The 17,214-nt window shown below is 37.0% G+C and overlaps 1 protein-coding gene across 2 annotated transcripts in view; it reads left to right on the top strand.

Annotated features, from left to right (window-relative positions):
* The window catches only part of UBR2 (ubiquitin protein ligase E3 component n-recognin 2), a 55,139-nt gene extending 44,337 nt beyond the window's left edge, over window positions 1–10,802 (top strand). For both annotated transcript variants that reach the window (XM_057367679.1, XM_057367680.1), the window contains exons 37-47: window positions 304–400; window positions 2,512–2,579; window positions 3,058–3,193; window positions 3,790–3,880; window positions 4,701–4,831; window positions 5,125–5,233; window positions 5,475–5,531; window positions 7,043–7,120; window positions 7,401–7,571; window positions 8,264–8,365; window positions 9,145–10,802. In XM_057367679.1, the coding sequence (XP_057223662.1) occupies window positions 304–400; window positions 2,512–2,579; window positions 3,058–3,193; window positions 3,790–3,880; window positions 4,701–4,831; window positions 5,125–5,233; window positions 5,475–5,531; window positions 7,043–7,120; window positions 7,401–7,571; window positions 8,264–8,365; window positions 9,145–9,286 (1,182 nt within the window). In that variant the 3' untranslated portion in view covers window positions 9,287–10,802. The remainder of the gene's footprint in view (window positions 1–303; window positions 401–2,511; window positions 2,580–3,057; window positions 3,194–3,789; window positions 3,881–4,700; window positions 4,832–5,124; window positions 5,234–5,474; window positions 5,532–7,042; window positions 7,121–7,400; window positions 7,572–8,263; window positions 8,366–9,144) is intronic.
* Window positions 10,803–17,214: the final 6,412 nt, after the last annotated feature.

Below are 17,214 nucleotides of genomic sequence, written 5' to 3'. Positions count from 1 at the left end.
TCCTACTCTATAGTTGATCTGTATCTGATTATTAAACTATTTAAAAATCACATCTAGCAAAACTATTACATTTTTTCCTATAAATATAATTTCTTAGGGCTGCAGTTTCTTATAGTAACAAAATAAGAATACCAAAATGAACTTGTATATTACCATAAACGTAAGTATCTGTCATATACTTACACAGTCAAACTGCCCCTACAAACTGCAGTTGAGAGGCCTGAAAAGAATGCTGTTAAGTCAAAAGATCTCTTCATGTTGACGAACTTCATTAACARTGTTAATTTTTCTTTGTTTTTAAAGGATGACTGCCTTACATCACTAACAAGATTTGCAGCAGCTCACTGGACAGTTTCATCTCTTTCAGCAGTACAGGGTCACTTTTGTACTCTATTAGCATGTAAGTTTGCCACCTTACGCTGTTTTTTTTGTGAAGATACAGATAAATGCTTTCAAAATGACTGTTAGTATTGATTAGAAGAAGATTATTTTAGGTAGTGGTTTTAAGTAATAAAATAGGAGCTACTCTTTTCACCTACATGTGTTAAGTCAAGAAAAAAGACATTTCTTTTGGTCTTCAGCTCTAAGAGAAGTATATTTTGCTATGAAGGAGCTCTGTTGTTTCTTCCYTAGAGAAAGATACCTAGAGCTAAGGAGAAGGAAGTGTGGTCCATCATAAAAATTAGACACTAGAGCTTTAAAGATGAAGAAATTAAGATCAATGTAGTGTGGAAAGGATATTTGCAGAGGTCTGTAATATATCTGCAAACTTTTCTRTTTGAAAAGTAGGATCTGTGATAAGACAGGACTTACAATGTAATGTCATATGTTAATTGAGAATTTTAATGAGAACAGCAAAAATGTTCCAAGGTTAAAGGATTAGTAGATCCAGATGAAAAGTCTGAAGTTCAGCCTAATGAAGTAATTGCCCATGAGAGGACTGTTCTTCTGAAAGGGTATTATAAAATGGGATAACTTTAATATTTCCAGTCAGTAGAGCGGAGAAACTTTTAAAATGCATTCATACACTGAAATTACTAGTAGATGGATGCCAGCTACTTCAACTAACACTTGGCAGCTTTATGGGCAAAAACTTAATTGGCATCAGTTTGTAGCATTAATGGTTGAGCTTCTTTTCTGTGTGAAGCAGAAGAGAAAATGCTGCTGGCTGTTTGACTGGAACTTTGTAGTATGTGGTGGTCTGAGTGTTTTGGGTTTTCTTGAAAACTTGAGTCAATGATTCTTCAAAGCTCTCCTTCCTTCCAGCTGAACTGTTGGAAACTGTCTTCCAACTGAACTGGCAGAAAGAACTGTACTGTTCATATTTTTATGAACGAAATGTTTCTATTTTATTTTTCCAGACTAGGAATAATGAAAATTATGAGCTTTTGATCTGTCTGTATCCTATAAATGATACATAAAGATGACATCAAAAATAAGTTTGGTTTTGGAAGTKCCTTGCTCTGGTCATGTTTTTGATAGAGACATTCTTAATACTTTTGGGTTGAGATCTGTGGCTATATGCTTACAAAAGGAAAAACATTTGAAATCTGAGTCGTAGTGAAATGTTTGCTAATAGAAATAGCTTCAAAATTTCACATGTTTTCAGCTCTTAATTTTTTGGCCAGCAATGCAGCAGCCTTCACCTGAAGTATTTTTAAGTTGTCATGATGAGACTATTTTTTACTGTGGTAGWGTTTTTAAACTTGGCAGTTTAATGCTTATTAGCTGCATTGTGAAACTATACCCCAGGGCTACAGCTTTATTGCAAATCAGATTTTACTGCTTGGTGTAAAGCAGTATGCACCTTTTCCTTGATTGTTACTTAAAATAYCTTGTAACATTTTTCAAAACACTTAATTTATGTTTGCATTTAGATGAAGGTGCTTGKCATTTATTAAGYGTGTGAATTTCTGTTGTCAGAARTTCTGTTGTCTGGAGTGCTTTGGTTAATACTTTGTGATTACTGTGAATACTACCGAGAGGGAGAAACCAGCACCTAGCTCTATCTTACTTACAGATAAAGTTATGAATTTAAGAGACTCTAGTGGTACATTTTTGAGTCAGTAAGGCAAATGATTTATGTAAGGCAAATTGAGGCAGTCTTGTGAAGTTCAGCCAATTACAAAAGTTTCATTTGAGCAGCTGTCTGACAGACAAATGTTAGTGTTCCTGTTTAGTCACTATTGTTTGAATTTATTGCTGTGTCAGTTTGAGACACTGTCTCATTTTATGTCCCACTGGAAACCCAGGCAATGAAAGAAAGTCACCATGGGAGTAGAAATGGCTGCCTGGGTTTGTTTTGCTTTAATATGGTAAAGTAGGAAAGGGTCTTTTCCAATGATGTTGCCCAGTTCTTGAATTTGTTCTGGCCAAAGCAGATACATTTGTATTTTAAGTTCTTTAAGCATGCAAATGAAGGAGATAGCTCTCATTTTGTGATTGAAGTACACTACAATCTTTTCATGTATAAATGCTCAATTAAWGTTTTTTTGTCTCCAAAATACTTAGCACTGGTGCCTAATGAAAAAAATGGGAATCTTCCTTGCATACTTGATATTGACATGTTTCACTTATTGGTAAGTATTTCTTAATATATATTAATAATGTCTTGATCCAGTAGGCACTAAKTGAAAACTATTGAAAACTTTACTCTGGGTTAGGAACTTTTTAAAATGTTTAAGTTTTCATATTTTCTCACTACTTGATATATTTTGAAGACTTTTAATTTSATGTATTCTTTTCTATAAATAAGAAGGGATAAAATGAGACAGAATGCATACCCTTTGCTTGTTAAAAAAACCAAGCTACATGAAAACCACCCCCCACACCAAACAACAAAAAAAAACCCCTACTAAAAAACCTAAAAAGCCAAACACACTCAAAACTCTCATGATAGAAAATTCTTGTTGTTTTAAATAATATCTGTGTAATTAGCTTCAAAATTAGCCTTATGTGATATGCTGCCTTCAAGGGGTATAGCTGCAGCATGAGCAGAGGAAAAGGGAAGATTCAAAAGGAAAAGGAATGTACCAACTTTCTTATTTTCTTTCTTAGGTAAGCTTGGTGCTCTCTTTCCCTGCCATACATTGTCAGGATTTTTCAGGGGTTAGTCTTGGCACTGGAGATCTTCACCTGTTTCATCTTGTCACTATGGCACACATAGTACAAATTTTACTTACCTCATCAACAGGTAATGCCATTGTTTCAACTTCTATGGAAAAGATTCCTCCACTGTGTRCTTAGGAAAAAGCTCAGGTGCTGCTGGTAAATGTGTGCAGTTTACAGTTATAAAATGTAATTGTTGGTGCTCTGTCTCTGAGCCCACAGGGAGTATTGGTAAATTATTCTCATCAAAGTTCAGTCAGGTTGTCTCTATTGCTCTACTCTGGGAGTTTTTGGGGTCGTGAATCCTGGCTGTCTAGCTACTGTAGCAGTGCCTGGAAGTTTTTTATTGCATGATGAATGAGTTGCAGTTCACAAAGTAAGGAATCACGGTATCTGCTGGCAAGAGGAGCTGGATAAGGTGTAGTTTGCATAAAGCAAACAACTCCAAGCAAGTATGTCAAGCAACCCATTGAAAAGTAAACCAGCACCTCCTTGGAGTTGACAGTAGCACAAACTTACCACATAAGATGTGCAGCAGTGAACTTTTTTCCAGTACATCATATTCTATCCCAGTGGAATATTTCACTTTGGGCATTTTTTATCAGAACGTGAAAAAATATATTCTAGATGTATAAGCATGTATAAATGAAACAGTGTGTTAATTGTTTATTTCTTCTTCAGAAGAGAATGGCATGGACCAAGAAAACACTAACAGTGAAGAGGAAGTAGCTGTGCTTACACTGTATAAATTTCTTTGCCAGTGTACAGGAAGGTAAAAACATGAACTTTTGATAAAATTTTATGATRTTTCTCTCTCTTGGACACAACATTAACTGCTGATGAATTTTATATACTATATAAAAATATTTATAAAAATATTTATATACTATTATATACTAAGGCTGTCAAAGATGAGACTTTCAACTTGGGCACTCCGACATCTTGTTTCTTATCCAGCACTTCTAGATTCACTTAAGTAACTATTCCTGTAAATTCATCTGTGATTAGGAAGATACCTGCTCATGAAGATTGTGCTCTGGAGCAATTTTTTTTTTAAATTTAGTTTGCAGAATCTGGAATTGGYGATGTCTAAATACAAAAAACTTGTTAGGATGGGAATGTGTTTAAACTGAAAGACAGTAGGTATTAGAAAGAAATTCTTTTCTGTGAGGGTAGTGAGCCACTGGAACAGGTTGCCCAGAGAACCTGTGGATGTTCCATCCCTGGAGGTGTTCAAAGCCAGGCTGGATGGARCTCTGAGCARCCTGGTCTAGTGGGAGGTGTCCCTGCCCATGGCAGGGGTTTGGAACRAGATTATCTTTAMAGTCCCTTCCAACCCAAACCATTCTATGATCTGAATGTTTATGTAAAATTTTCCTTAAATTATGGTCCCAGTTGGTCACATTTTTATGAATGTGTATTTTGTTGGTTTTTTTTGGAGGTTGCTTTTGAAATAAACACTTTGAATAGTGATTATTTCAGCTGAAGTCAGTAATTTAATATGAAATGTAACTGAAAACTTGCTAAATATAACTCTCAGACTGAAATGATTAAATAAAAGCCAACTTTTTTTTTCCTTTTATTCTCTTTAGTGCCTTGAAAGAAATTTCCTCAGGCTGGCACCTGTGGAGGAATCTAAAAGCTGGAATCATGCCTTTCCTGAGATGTTCTGCTTTGTTTTTTCATTACTTAAATGGAGTCCCAGCACCCTCAGAAATTCAAGGTATTGCCTGCTTTGTATTAAATGGGCTTTTCAAGACATAAATGTTTATGGTCAAAGTAAATTACATTTAAACTCTTTTGTGTGAAGAAGTTAATTGAATGGGTTGTTACCAGTGCAGAATCATATCAGCATAATGAAAAGGACAAAAAACATTAATTTGTATGTTGTAAAAATGTATTTTTAATRTAGAGGTAAATGCCATTCCAGATTACTTAAAACAGAAATTGATGCTCTCCTGTTAACAAGGAGAAATTTTGATTATTGTGAAAATTACATATTTTTTTGTTTTTCAGTGAATGGAGCAAACCAATTTGAACACTTATGTAGCTATCTTTCCTTGCCAAACAACCTCACTTGCCTTTTTCAAGAAAATAGTGAGATTCTGAACACATTAATAGAAAGGTAACTTGTGTTTTTGTGCTTAGTTTAAATATARTAAAGAACTCTGCACAAGGTTGTAGTGCGTTCTCCCAGGAATGGATATGGAAGTGAATTGTATATTTTGAAAACTATTTGTGAAAGAAATGTTTTGAAAGAAACCGTTTTGGTTCTAGGGGTTATTTAATACAAGTACTGTGGATTTTTTGCTAATTTGGTTTTCTATCAACTATTGAAGTTAAAACCTTTTTTTTTTTGCTTGTAGTTGGTGCAGTAACAMTGAAGTAAAAAGATACCTGGAAGGCAAGAGACATGCTATCAGGTAAACATGGAAGGATTTTAAGCAGAGACAGGGGGAAACATTTAATGTTGCAGCTTTCTCCTAATATTTTTTTCTAATGGGTGTTTATAATAAAATATCTGTTCTGCTTTATTGAATAATTAAAATATTAGGGAAGAAGTGATTTTTTCTGATTTTGTAAGAAAAGGAAATATTGCTTGATTGAGTAGATTTCAATATTGGTTTTATTTAGACAGATGTACAGTAATTGGAGGCCATACAATTTCATCTCATGTTTCTTCTTACTTTGTACCTTCTGATWCAAAGAATATTCTGTTGCTAAAAGATGTATGTAACTTTTGTTTAAAAATGCCAGCATTGAAGAGCTTTTTTGATTGTCTTTTTTAAGAATCCAATTCCTTCAGTAAAGCCAACACTGAGTCAGTTGCTGAAAAGAAAATTAGCTTTTCATACATTTTTTCTTGYTGCACAATTACTTTGAATTCAGAATGCATTTAATGCGTAGTGGGTGTAGATAAGCATTTAGGGTGTTGTTCTTTCTGAAGGSTGGGTAAAAATAGTGATTAACAATTATCCTAATAATTAGAAATTAATGTGAAATTCACAATTCTGTCATTAAAAACATATCCCTGCTTTTTAATCTCCTGTGCTAAATACATAAAGTCAATCTTTTAATATGTACATACAATAAGGCTSTGACAAAAATAAAAATTAATCATTTCATCTGTGAAACACCAGACTATTAACAGATTTTCTTACACAGTGAGAATATTCTGGTTGTGTAATTGATTTCCTGCCACATGTGATTGTTGGGATCTTTTCCATGTGTTCCTTTTGCTGATTCTTATCTACCGTTCCCAAGCTAATGTGTAACTTGACAGTGATGATTTTTTTTTCTTCTCAGCATGTTCTTGTACATTGCTTCTGTTACAAATGTAAAATGTGAAAAGCAATTTGCATTTCACAGTCTAATTTCTATTATTCTTAGACTTTAAGATTATTGGAATGTATTGTATAATACCTGTTACTTTTAATTATATTTTAAATATATAAGTATTTGATATTAAATAGGTCCTTTTCATTACATGMCTATTTCATTTTCTTCAGGATGCAAGTTCCCTGAACTTGAAAGTCAGACTATTATCTGTTCAATATCAGTGACAAAAAGAAAATACAAAGCAAACTGGATACAGGAGAGAACAAATACTTGTTTAAATCTGTAATGACCTTATGATTAGGTTTGCTAAAAACATACAAATGACATGTATTTTCCWGTCTTTCCACCTGTGCATTTTCTCAAACTCATAAAAAATAAGACWAAGAAAAGGGGAGGTGGTTTATTTGAGAGATGTTGTGTGTTCATCTTTTTATGGGCTACCATTTTACTCGAAGAATGGCAGAGAAGAGGGAAACAAAAAAAATTAATTGTTCACAGATGCTTTTTAGATGAGTCAGGAAAGCATGAATGAGTTTGAATTTGCTTGTGTATTATTCAATGAAATATGAGTGTTGATTTGATTGCTTTATTCTAGCTATGCAAGAGAATCCAACAAATTAATAGACCTTCCRGACGACTACAGCTGCCTCATTAACCAAGCATCCAATTTCTCGTAAGTTGTATGCAATTATAGTGAGCACCCCAAAGTCTGCTGCTCCTTTTCATCAACTGGGAAACCTTTCACCTCCAAGTCTCAGAAAGTTGTGTATAGAATCATAAATCTAAGGGCACRTGTCATTTATCAGCAAAACTGCCCTGTATTTTAGTGAAATAGTGAAATAGAAATTTCAGCTGTTACTTGTATAGATGTTCAAAAGTATTCTGAATCTTTTTACTGTCTRGAGTTAACACATACAGTGGGTTTCTTTTTCTTTTTTTTTCCCTAACAAAAGGTGTCCGAAATCAGGTGGTGACAAAAGCAGAGCCCCAACATTGTGCCTTGTGTGTGGGACCATGCTGTGYTCTCAGAGTTACTGCTGTCAGACTGAATTAGAAGGGGAAGATGTTGGAGCCTGTACTGCACATACCTACACTTGTGGTTCTGGAGTGGGCATATTCCTTAGGTAAGGAGCTGAAYACCTCTACTATTACTGCTGGGTTGGATGATGTGTGTAGTAATTAAATTATTAGCTCTGTATGTGTGATGGAGAGGGTGGCTTGTAAAGGCAGCATTTCATTAACAACAGGGTTGGCTAAAACCTAAAGTGTATTCATCCTTCTGTACTTCGGTGTAAGAATCAGAAGTTGCTTCTTTGAAGATAAAATGTCATAGAAAGCTCAAATTTCATTTTCAAGTGAATTCGTTTTGCCTATGTCTTTATTTCTACTCAAGTATTACAAAATTRTGAAGGTAAATACTTTGATTTTGYTGTTGCTGCTGCTGCTGTTGAAAACATGAAAATTCATTTCAGTTCTTCCTCCATACAGGGAAAGGTTAGCTAATGTCTATTTTCACTTTGGCAAAGATTAGTGAGAAGCAAAATTGTTTTCTTTTCTTGTGGTTCTGTTGAGTATTTTACACAGACTGCAAATAATAYGACATGGAATGACACTGTTTTTCACTGCTACTGAGAAGTTGTAACAGGAAGAGAATGAGAGATTTAGTTTTTTTTAAAAAATGTGCCTTTAAAAATCTGTGCATGCAGATTATACAGAATGAAAGTAGGTAAGAACTGGAAAAGAGTGTCTATGAAAGTATGAGAAACCGTTCATCTAAAAATCAATGCCTAAAAGCCTTCTCTCTGGTTCTGTCTAGAGTACGAGAATGTCAGGTGCTATTTTTAGCTGGGAAAACAAAGGGCTGCTTTTATCCTCCTCCTTATCTGGATGACTATGGAGAAACAGATCAGGGACTCAGGTAAATATTTTAAAAATTACATCTTTTAAAGACATGAATTAGAGAACTGGTTTGGAAAAATAACTTTTTAGTTTATCTTTTAATTTTAATTATGCAGGTAACATTATATATTGGCATTGCTGCTGCATCTAATATCTTCAGACTTTTTAATGTTAATATGTGGGTTTAGATCAAAAAGATTGAATGCAAGATCTTCCCCTGGTTAATAGGAGTTGTCTTGAAATGTAAAAACTTGRAGCTTTTTAGTATCTGTGAAGTTGCCTAGAAACTAAGGCTGAAAATTTTGTTTATATCTACTGCATTTGTTTTTATAACCTGTGTTAGTTTAATACCAAGTGAAAATACTATGAGATTATTTTATTTAATGYGGTAGTTGTTTGTCTCAACTCCTMTCRCTGCTTYCTATGTGAGGATAATTTAGGGACTYGATATTGTTCATGMTACTTCTGAAACTGGCCAAAACCAGAGAATATGAACTGGTTCAGCTTGGAAAGGTGGCTGAAAACCTGTGTTTGGTGTCCTGTGGGCCAGATGTGAGGTTCCCCRAGGCTGGAGCTAACTGTTAGGCTCTAGGGGTGGTGCACCAGACAAGGTAGCACTGCACTTTACTCGTCCAAATACCTGTTGATTTGCTCTGATAAAGGAATAATGTTAAAGGGATATCTAAATATTGTAGTATTTATCTAAATATGTAGTATAAAACTTAATACGTCACACGTGAGTGTTTGTGCTTAGTTGCAATGTTTTATCATTCCTGATAAGTGTTATCTCCTTTTCAGACGTGGGAATCCCTTACATCTGTGCAAAGAGCGATTTAAAAAGATTCAAAAACTCTGGCAGCAGCACAGTATTACAGAGGAAATTGGACATGCACAAGAAGCAAATCAAACACTAGTTGGCATTGATTGGCAGCATTTATAATGATTATCTGCTGAAGACTGGAACTTTATTAAAGATTTTTGTAATTCAGTAAGCTTTTCAAAGGAGGGATGAGGAAAAAAGTCTAAGAAAAAAAGCCCCAACAAACTCAGTCCTGTTATTTAATCTTTGTTTTACAATGTATTTCATAAAGATACCAGTTAACACTAATCAAGTAAACTTATTTCTATGTAAGCAAGTTTTATTAGTCCTATAATTTGCACTGTGCTTCCTTCACGAAATGTCTTGAATTATAAACCTGGGCAAATGAACTTAAGTTTCTGATAAAAAAAAAAGAGCGACTCTTTTTGGAAGTCTTGACTGATTTTTCATATGAACTGAAGAGAAAAAGACTGCTGAAACAGAAACTAGATAGAGCACAATTACRGATTGTGTTTTGCCCCTTGCTAGTAATCTGAGCCGTTTTATTTATTGTTCTGCATTTTAATACGCTGTGTGTACATGCAATGGAATGAAGTAAGGAAGCAAATAATGTAGCAAAGGATTTYTGTCTGCATCAGTGGATAATTCACTCTTTCATTTGCTGTATCTAAAATGATTTTGTCATTTGTACTCTTGCAGCTTTCTTGCTTCCAGTTGTTTTTTAACTAAAAAAAACTAACACTAGCTTTACAAGTAAAATAATTTAATTTAAAGCTTTTTCCAGAGCATTGCACTCCTTAGAATTATGTAGGTTTTAATTTGATTTAGCTGGGAAACCCCTTTCACTTGCAATTACATGATTGGTTATTGRTATTCAAGGGTTGACATTGTGCTTTAGAAGTTCTTTTAAGATAACAACACTATGTAAAAGTCACAAAAGCTAATTTCATGTTAATTTTCAGAAGCACAGAGGATATTTTCTTCATTTTTGTAAACAGTCAACTTTTAAAATGCAAATCCCATCTTTTTGTTGCAGATAAACTGAGTGGTTTCCTCTGGCTTTGAAGGGCCACAATCACACTACCCACATTTTTGATCTTTGATTCTTTTTTTTTGTTGTCCCATCAAGTATATTTACTTTTTGGCTTGATTTAAAGCTCTGTAAAGATGTTTGCATATAGTATATTTTATAAATATATTCTATAACTGCGCAGATTTGCACTTGATATGAGGGTGCCTGAAGGCAGTGAGTTTTCTAGTTGTATGTAATTAGACCTCCAAGGTGTCTCCAAGAAGTCACATTATGCTTACTGATTTAAAATAAAATCCATTACCTTTCCCTCTCCTATCTTCTGACAAATTAGTAAAATCTTAATTTACATAAGTTCTGTTTCCTTAATAGTCTGTGGTTCTTTTAGTTGTCTTAATTTCKGACTACGTCTCAGCCCAGATAAACAATTCCCTTGACTGTCTGCCAGGTCTTCAGTTACACTTGGTCTGGCTGAATTGTTCCTATTTTTACGGATTTAATGCTTCAGATAAATTTTGTATATTCATGGTGTACAGGACAATTTTTCAACTATTCGGTAACAGTATTGAGTGAAGATGTGAAGTATCAATAAAGAAACTTGGGCAATGTGGATTTCCTTTTCTTAACAACAGTACAGCCTACTTTTGTCTCTGCTACCTGTCATAGATTGGATCATTTCTATACTGCTGTCACTTTTTATGAAGAGATGTGGAGAAGTTTCAGGGGGAAATGACATTAATGCTTTATCTCTGCCCTTCCCTACTTAAACKTGTTGAGATACCAACAATTTTCTGTGCATGATACTTAGAAATCCCACTCTTTTGGTCATGTTACTATTCCTTTGCTTTTTAAGCTATGTGCCACAATTTCAAGTAATGTGTAACTGCATTGAAAAACTTTCTTTTCCTGTAATAATATTAAAAAGATAATTGATGATTCTGACAGATTTCTCTGTGCAAACCAAAATATTGACAGCACTAAGGATTTTTTGCTTTTTCCTCTGGGATCAGAGTTGGAGACTGCAACCACAAATAGTTGCAAAGTACACAATTTATCTTTTTTTTGCAATTTGGTCAATCTTTACTCAAGACTTTTATTTTCTGACTTGTTTTGCATTTCTATTAATGTAGAAATATTTATATATAACATTGTTTCAGCATCAGGGAAATACTATCTGTAATAAATTGGCTATAACTTTAATATTTATGAATTATGTGTACAATCTAGAGTGTATGATGTGTTTGGGGGGAGAAAAAAAAAGAACAACGAAACCCACAAAAATTCCCAAATACAAAACCATCATAACAAAATACAAAACAAAGCTGAAAGCATCCTGTACGTGCTTTTCATGTCAACATTCAATAAGTACTTTTTAAATGTTGTTTTTAGAATTTYGCTGAGCTTGTTCCTTCAAGTGTGCCCCTTATTAATCACAAACTGACAGAAATACCTGGATGTGCAACATCTGCAGTTCCCTGGCTATAAATGTAAGATGATTATATTATTAGTGTCACTTGCTTCAGTCAGCTAAACCTTTCTTGACCTCTACCAAAAAGTCTAATCGTCTTTTTAAAGGATTGCAAGTTACATTTTATAAAGGGATAAGAGTTGAGATTCACATCAGTAATGTTACTTACTCTGTTCATATTAGAAGAGAACTCTTTTTACTTCCCCCAGTCTGCCACAGGAGGCTCTTTTTTACTCTGCTGGAAGTCTATAACCAAGATAACAAACTCCTGATGCCTTCTGACTTGTGTAAAGAGCCTGTGCTCCCACAGCTCTGTAACCACTTCATGTGATGTTACAGGCAGTTTGTCTGAGATGAAGTGCTCRTGGATTCTTAAGACTATTGCCATTATCAGCTCTCCTCTGGTTCTCTACAGYTTCCTCCCATGTCCCTCAAACTAGTCTTCAATGCTGATGACTAAGCAAGTAAATTTCATGCTTTTGCACTGGGAAYAACCTGGACTTGAAGGGTTCAGTGTGTTTCTGCACTATACAGTTTGCTTGTTTTTCTGGAATGGTGGACATGGAGTGTGCAGCTGCACCCTTTTCTGTTCTTTCACATTTGACATGAAGCCCTGCCAGCTCTCATGCTCCAGCCCTGGCATCTCATTTTAAGTGCATTTTATTTTATGTTAAATGGCAGTGGTTTTTTTGGAAGCTTTGTCACTATAAACAGTTTGTCTATGGTCTGAATGAGAGGAGAAACTGCATGTTCAACCTGCCTTTGGCATTAACTCCCAGGTGTCTTCCTTTCTGGAAGATGTAATTGTGCAGGGGGAGTTGCATCTCAAATCTCTTCACTGTAGTGTTGTGTCATGATCAACTTGGTTTTCARCTGGCCTTCCCTCTGCCCTGGACTCTCCTCTGCTCCTTTCTACGAATTTCCTTCAGCAGGAAATGCTGCCTCTCTGTTTTTCTGTTTAGATTATTGACTATAGAAGTCAAATATGACAGTATTAAACAGTTTGGGCTTGAATATCAGCTCCAGGGAATTCTGCTTGTAACTGGTTGGTTTCCAATGTTTCATTACCATCCTCTGACCACAAAATCCAGCCAGGATTTATCCACCTTGCAGTCTACCTAATTTACATCTCCCCAGATTGGTTATGAAGATGTCAGAAATCATACTGAAAGTTCTTATGAAGTAAGACATCTGCTGTACAGAGGAAGTGTTTTAGAGCAGGAAAACAGATAAAAATTGACACAAGGAGGCCACCTCTGGTAATAGCAAGAGATACTGGGGTCATCTTTGGGGGTTTCTATGAGTCTTGCGATTCGAGTGTTTTTGTATTGGAATATCATGGCTTTAGGTGAGCCAGGACCATTGCCTGGCCAGTCCTGCTTCACGGGAATGGAATGGTGCTTTTCACGTCTTATCTGGCATTAAAGGAACTTTCGTAGGGAGGCATCTGCTTCTCTACCATTAGCTGTACAGTCCCTCAGCTCTGTGTGGTGATGTCCCAGAGTTGTTCTTGATGCTGTGTGGAGAAGGTTGCAGACTTCATGGGAACAACACTGGATTCAGTTGTTATCCAGGCTTGCCTTGAGCAGGCCTGCTTCCAGGTGCTCAAGAGTGATGCAGGCCAGGAAGCCTGCCAGTCACCTCTCCATGCACAGCTAACACATTGCTGCTTTCTCTGGAAGCTGGCTCAAGCTGTGTGGAATGGCTTCTGCATATCCTCAGGGACAGGACAGAAAGGTTGCTTAGCAGCGATGGGAAGTCCTACGAGCAAGTTGTCTTTAGGGAAATGTCTCTCTTACCATGAATTCTTTTGGTTTGGTTCTTTTTTGTCCCCCAAGATCTGCATGTTGAGGAATTGGAAAGAGCTGAGTTGGCTTTTCTTTTGGGGCTGTGTTCACACAAAAGTGGGAATAATTGCTTGGGAGGAACTTCATAAATAAGTATTRCTGGAACAAAAGCTGTCCATCTTTTAGTGCCTGATGGAAGCCACGTGGGTAMAAGGATAGCACACTCTCATCTCCAGTTGCTGATGACTTTAAGTTATGAGTGAGCAGCTTCACCCTGTGGGAGTGTCATTTGTTGTTCTGGGGTCCTGSCAATGACTGATGGATGGGAGGGCATGACTGTAAGCCTGGGATAACTCTGTGGAGTTGCCTGCTTGGCTGCTGGGACTGCAGGGAGAGCACGCACCACGGGCAGCTCTAGAACTTAAAAGGCATGCCCAGGAGGAGATAGAGCCTTCATGTCCCCTTGCTACCATTCAACAATGCCCATGGAGTCTGGGGTTCTGCTGGTGTGGAAATTTGAACTGTTGAGTCAGAGACAGGGAAGAACTTCCTATCAGTGGGGGGGTTGGGAATCCCAGCCTTGGCTGAGGCTCTCGGTCTGTCAGTGCTTTCCATCAGATCAGGTTCTGGAAATTCATCCACTGGAAACCTCTCAGAGGCCTCACTAGAACTTCCACAGAGCTGTGCTTTTCAGAYAGTTAAGCAGCTTTTTCCAGTAAGGGGAAGAAGGGGTTTTATTTTATTCCAAGCCTGTGAGTCAGGAAAAAAAAAGTGATTCCTGGTTCTGTTCTGGGAGAATCAGCTCTCTGATGGCTAATTCAGGTGTGACTCTTATGCAGCAGTGTTGAGCTAGTGTTGTTAGTAATACCATTTTTCACCTTATGGTAGTCAATATGTATTAGTTAAATGTGTTATAGGCTGATAGAGGAATATAAACTGCAGTAAAATAGTTCAGGTTTTACAAAGCTGGGCCCTGTGAATATCACACACCGGGTGTGCGTTGCACCCCTGTGATAATGTCAGGAGTGTTTTGATGCTGCTTCAGTGCCCCGTATTACCAGCTAGCCCTGAGAAGTAGCTGGGCATTTATGAAGTATTTATTTATGGAAGCTCAATACTAAAACATTCTCTCACTTCAGCTTAAGACCCTGTGAAAGGGCATGGTGATTTCATCTTATGGAAGTTCACTGTGTCCACCCACACGCACCCAGACAATAAGGTGTGTGTGTCCAAGTGGTCTGGCCAGGACTGGCTGCTACAGAGGACAGGAGCAATGGCTTTTGGAAATGTCTTTTATATCCTTTGGGATTCAGTAGAGCTTRTGGTGCTATGTTTTTCTCAGTATCCTGCTTCACCCATCCTAAACATGAAGTAAGTTGTCTTTTCCTGTTTCGGGGTGCCTTGGCTGGTGCATAATAATGTGGAGAGGAATGGCACACACCACACGGTCTCCCTCTTGTTGCCAAAGCACAGGTCTGCTGCTGAGAAGGCAACTGCACCACGGCCATTTGGAGCTTAGGCTTCCTGGGCTGGGTGGCAACAACACATTTCTCAGCATCTTCCCACTTTATTGCTGTCAGTCACATCCCTTGTTATCCATACATGCTGCTCTTTAGAGGCTTGCTCAGTTRTTTCTTCTGCTGTTTCATACATGTATGTCTCTATTCATACTTAATYCGTAGCAGTTTTAGCATTTCTTCTACAAATCTTTGTTCCACAGATAAGAATTGCTTTGCATATTTTTATCTTGAGGCTTTTGCATATTCATCTTTTTTTTCCCTGCTCTTCTGCCACCTTTCCCCCTCTCCTGGCATGCAAACATTAGATGCCCAAATCTTACATCTTTGATGGAGAGATTTGTCAAACACTCCTCTCTTGGAGGAAAAAAGAAGAGGGAGAGTATGAGGAGTTTTGCAGTGCGCCAGGTGTAGGAGCTACGAAATGGCAAGTACTGATCTTCGTCTCCATGACAGCAATGATTAAATGTTACTTTTTCATCAGTTTGTGAATATATATTTTCACAGTCTCTTTTCAGACAGCGTGAGCTCGGAGGTGGTAAGTTTTCCAGCTTGTCCTTTGCGTGGGATCCTGGAAAGAAAGCTAGACTGGGTAGAGAGACCYGGGCAGGGTGGGACAGCTGAGCTCAGGTTAGAGATGGTGTCTATGCAGACCACTGCGAAATATTTTAGTGGCTTATAAAACCAAAGTGTTGATTTGAAATCAACCATGTATTTAAGGAGCAACGTGTGAAATGTATTTCCATACTTGCAGTACTCTTAAGTGTGGAGGATGGTAAAGTGTGTTAATGAATAGGAGAGAACATTATATAAAAATAACGAGGGTGAGGGGATCAGCAATGTGTTCACTGATGTAATTCACTGGTGTCCTCTATCTAGAGATGGCTGCATTGGAAAGGTAGTGTTTGCTCCCCATAAAGACAGCTCAGAGAAGCCTGTGTTTTCTAGCAATGATTGTATCAGAGTCTTGGAATGAATGTGCAATTTAGCACAAAATACGCTAGAAGAAGAAAAAAAATCTGCAGTAATTGCTTGGCATCTGCTTAGTGCTGTTGAACTAGTCAGGCGTCTCATCTGTGTTTAATAATCCCTTCCAGGTCAGGTTTTGGTAATTCATAAAGTGCTCTAATAGCTGAAAGCTTGGAACACAGCATGAACTCTGAAACAAAGAACTTTGTGTTTTATTTTTCTTTTTCTGTGTACTACTTTGTAATGCAGGCTKTAAGCTGCTCTGTGTCAGCTTGAACAGGATGGAGCTGAAACCAAGGAATTATGAGTTRTTTTTTTCTAATGGATTGGYAAATGCTTACACTAGCAACATGTRTGTCACTGGGAGCATGCAGAAGCACAGCGTGTTCAGCTGGGAGGCTGGGGGTAACTGCTTCTAATGCCAACATGTGTGAGACAAACATTTCTGTGTGGGCAGCATTTCAGATCGTTGGGCAGATGTGGAAGAACAGTTATCCAGGCGTKGAAAGGCGTCACATCCATTTTGGAYAACAAACACAGGACCCAAYGTGGTTCCTTTGTTGCACTGGAGCACAGTGGGTGCTCAGGGTGGGAGCCCTGCTCCAGACATGGCCACTGAGGTGCACGTGGTGTCCCAGGGCTGCGTAGCAATGGCTGTGGAGGATGGGGTTGAATCCTGCTCTCAGAGATTYGGGATCCACTTGCAGGCCTTCACCAGTGGCAGAGACCTGTGAAATATTTGAGGAGGGTGCGTGGCACTAGGAATGTCTACCTGTGTAAGCAGCAATCATGCTCGAGTGCCACCTTGAAAATAGGGAGGGGACAGAAGGTTGTTTTGTCCCACCGGAGTCGGTAATGTGGTGTGGTAGCAATTACTTGAAATCTGGATGTACCACTGCAAGTTTTTTCCTGAACAAAATGCTTCCTGAAATGCATTTAATCCACTTTTAATATTACCTAATCTTAAAAAAATAATCTAAAATACTTTAAATAATACGAAATAATACTAAATACTAAATAATACTAAATACTAAAATACTAAAATAATTTTTAAAATAATTTAGACAAGTAGAGAATAAATTTGAATTTTAAGTCCTAATTACATTTAACATTCTGAGGTGAAAACAAGAAATGCTGTCATAATTTACTTAAAATATGCCAACAGCAACATTACAGAATCAATTTTACTTATACTCTTGATTAATTTATGTAAATAATGAAAGATTCATTCATACAAAGTTGTGAATTCACCTTGTCCTTGTTGGTGTGTCCCTCCT

Source organism: Malurus melanocephalus, unplaced genomic scaffold (assembly GCF_030028575.1).
Source record: "Malurus melanocephalus ecotype Western Australia unplaced genomic scaffold, MMel_1.1 scaffold_82, whole genome shotgun sequence".
NCBI lineage: Eukaryota > Metazoa > Chordata > Aves > Passeriformes > Maluridae > Malurus > Malurus melanocephalus.
The sequence above is the reverse complement of the archived record's forward strand: the minus strand, read 5'-3'. Positions and strand labels throughout refer to the sequence as shown.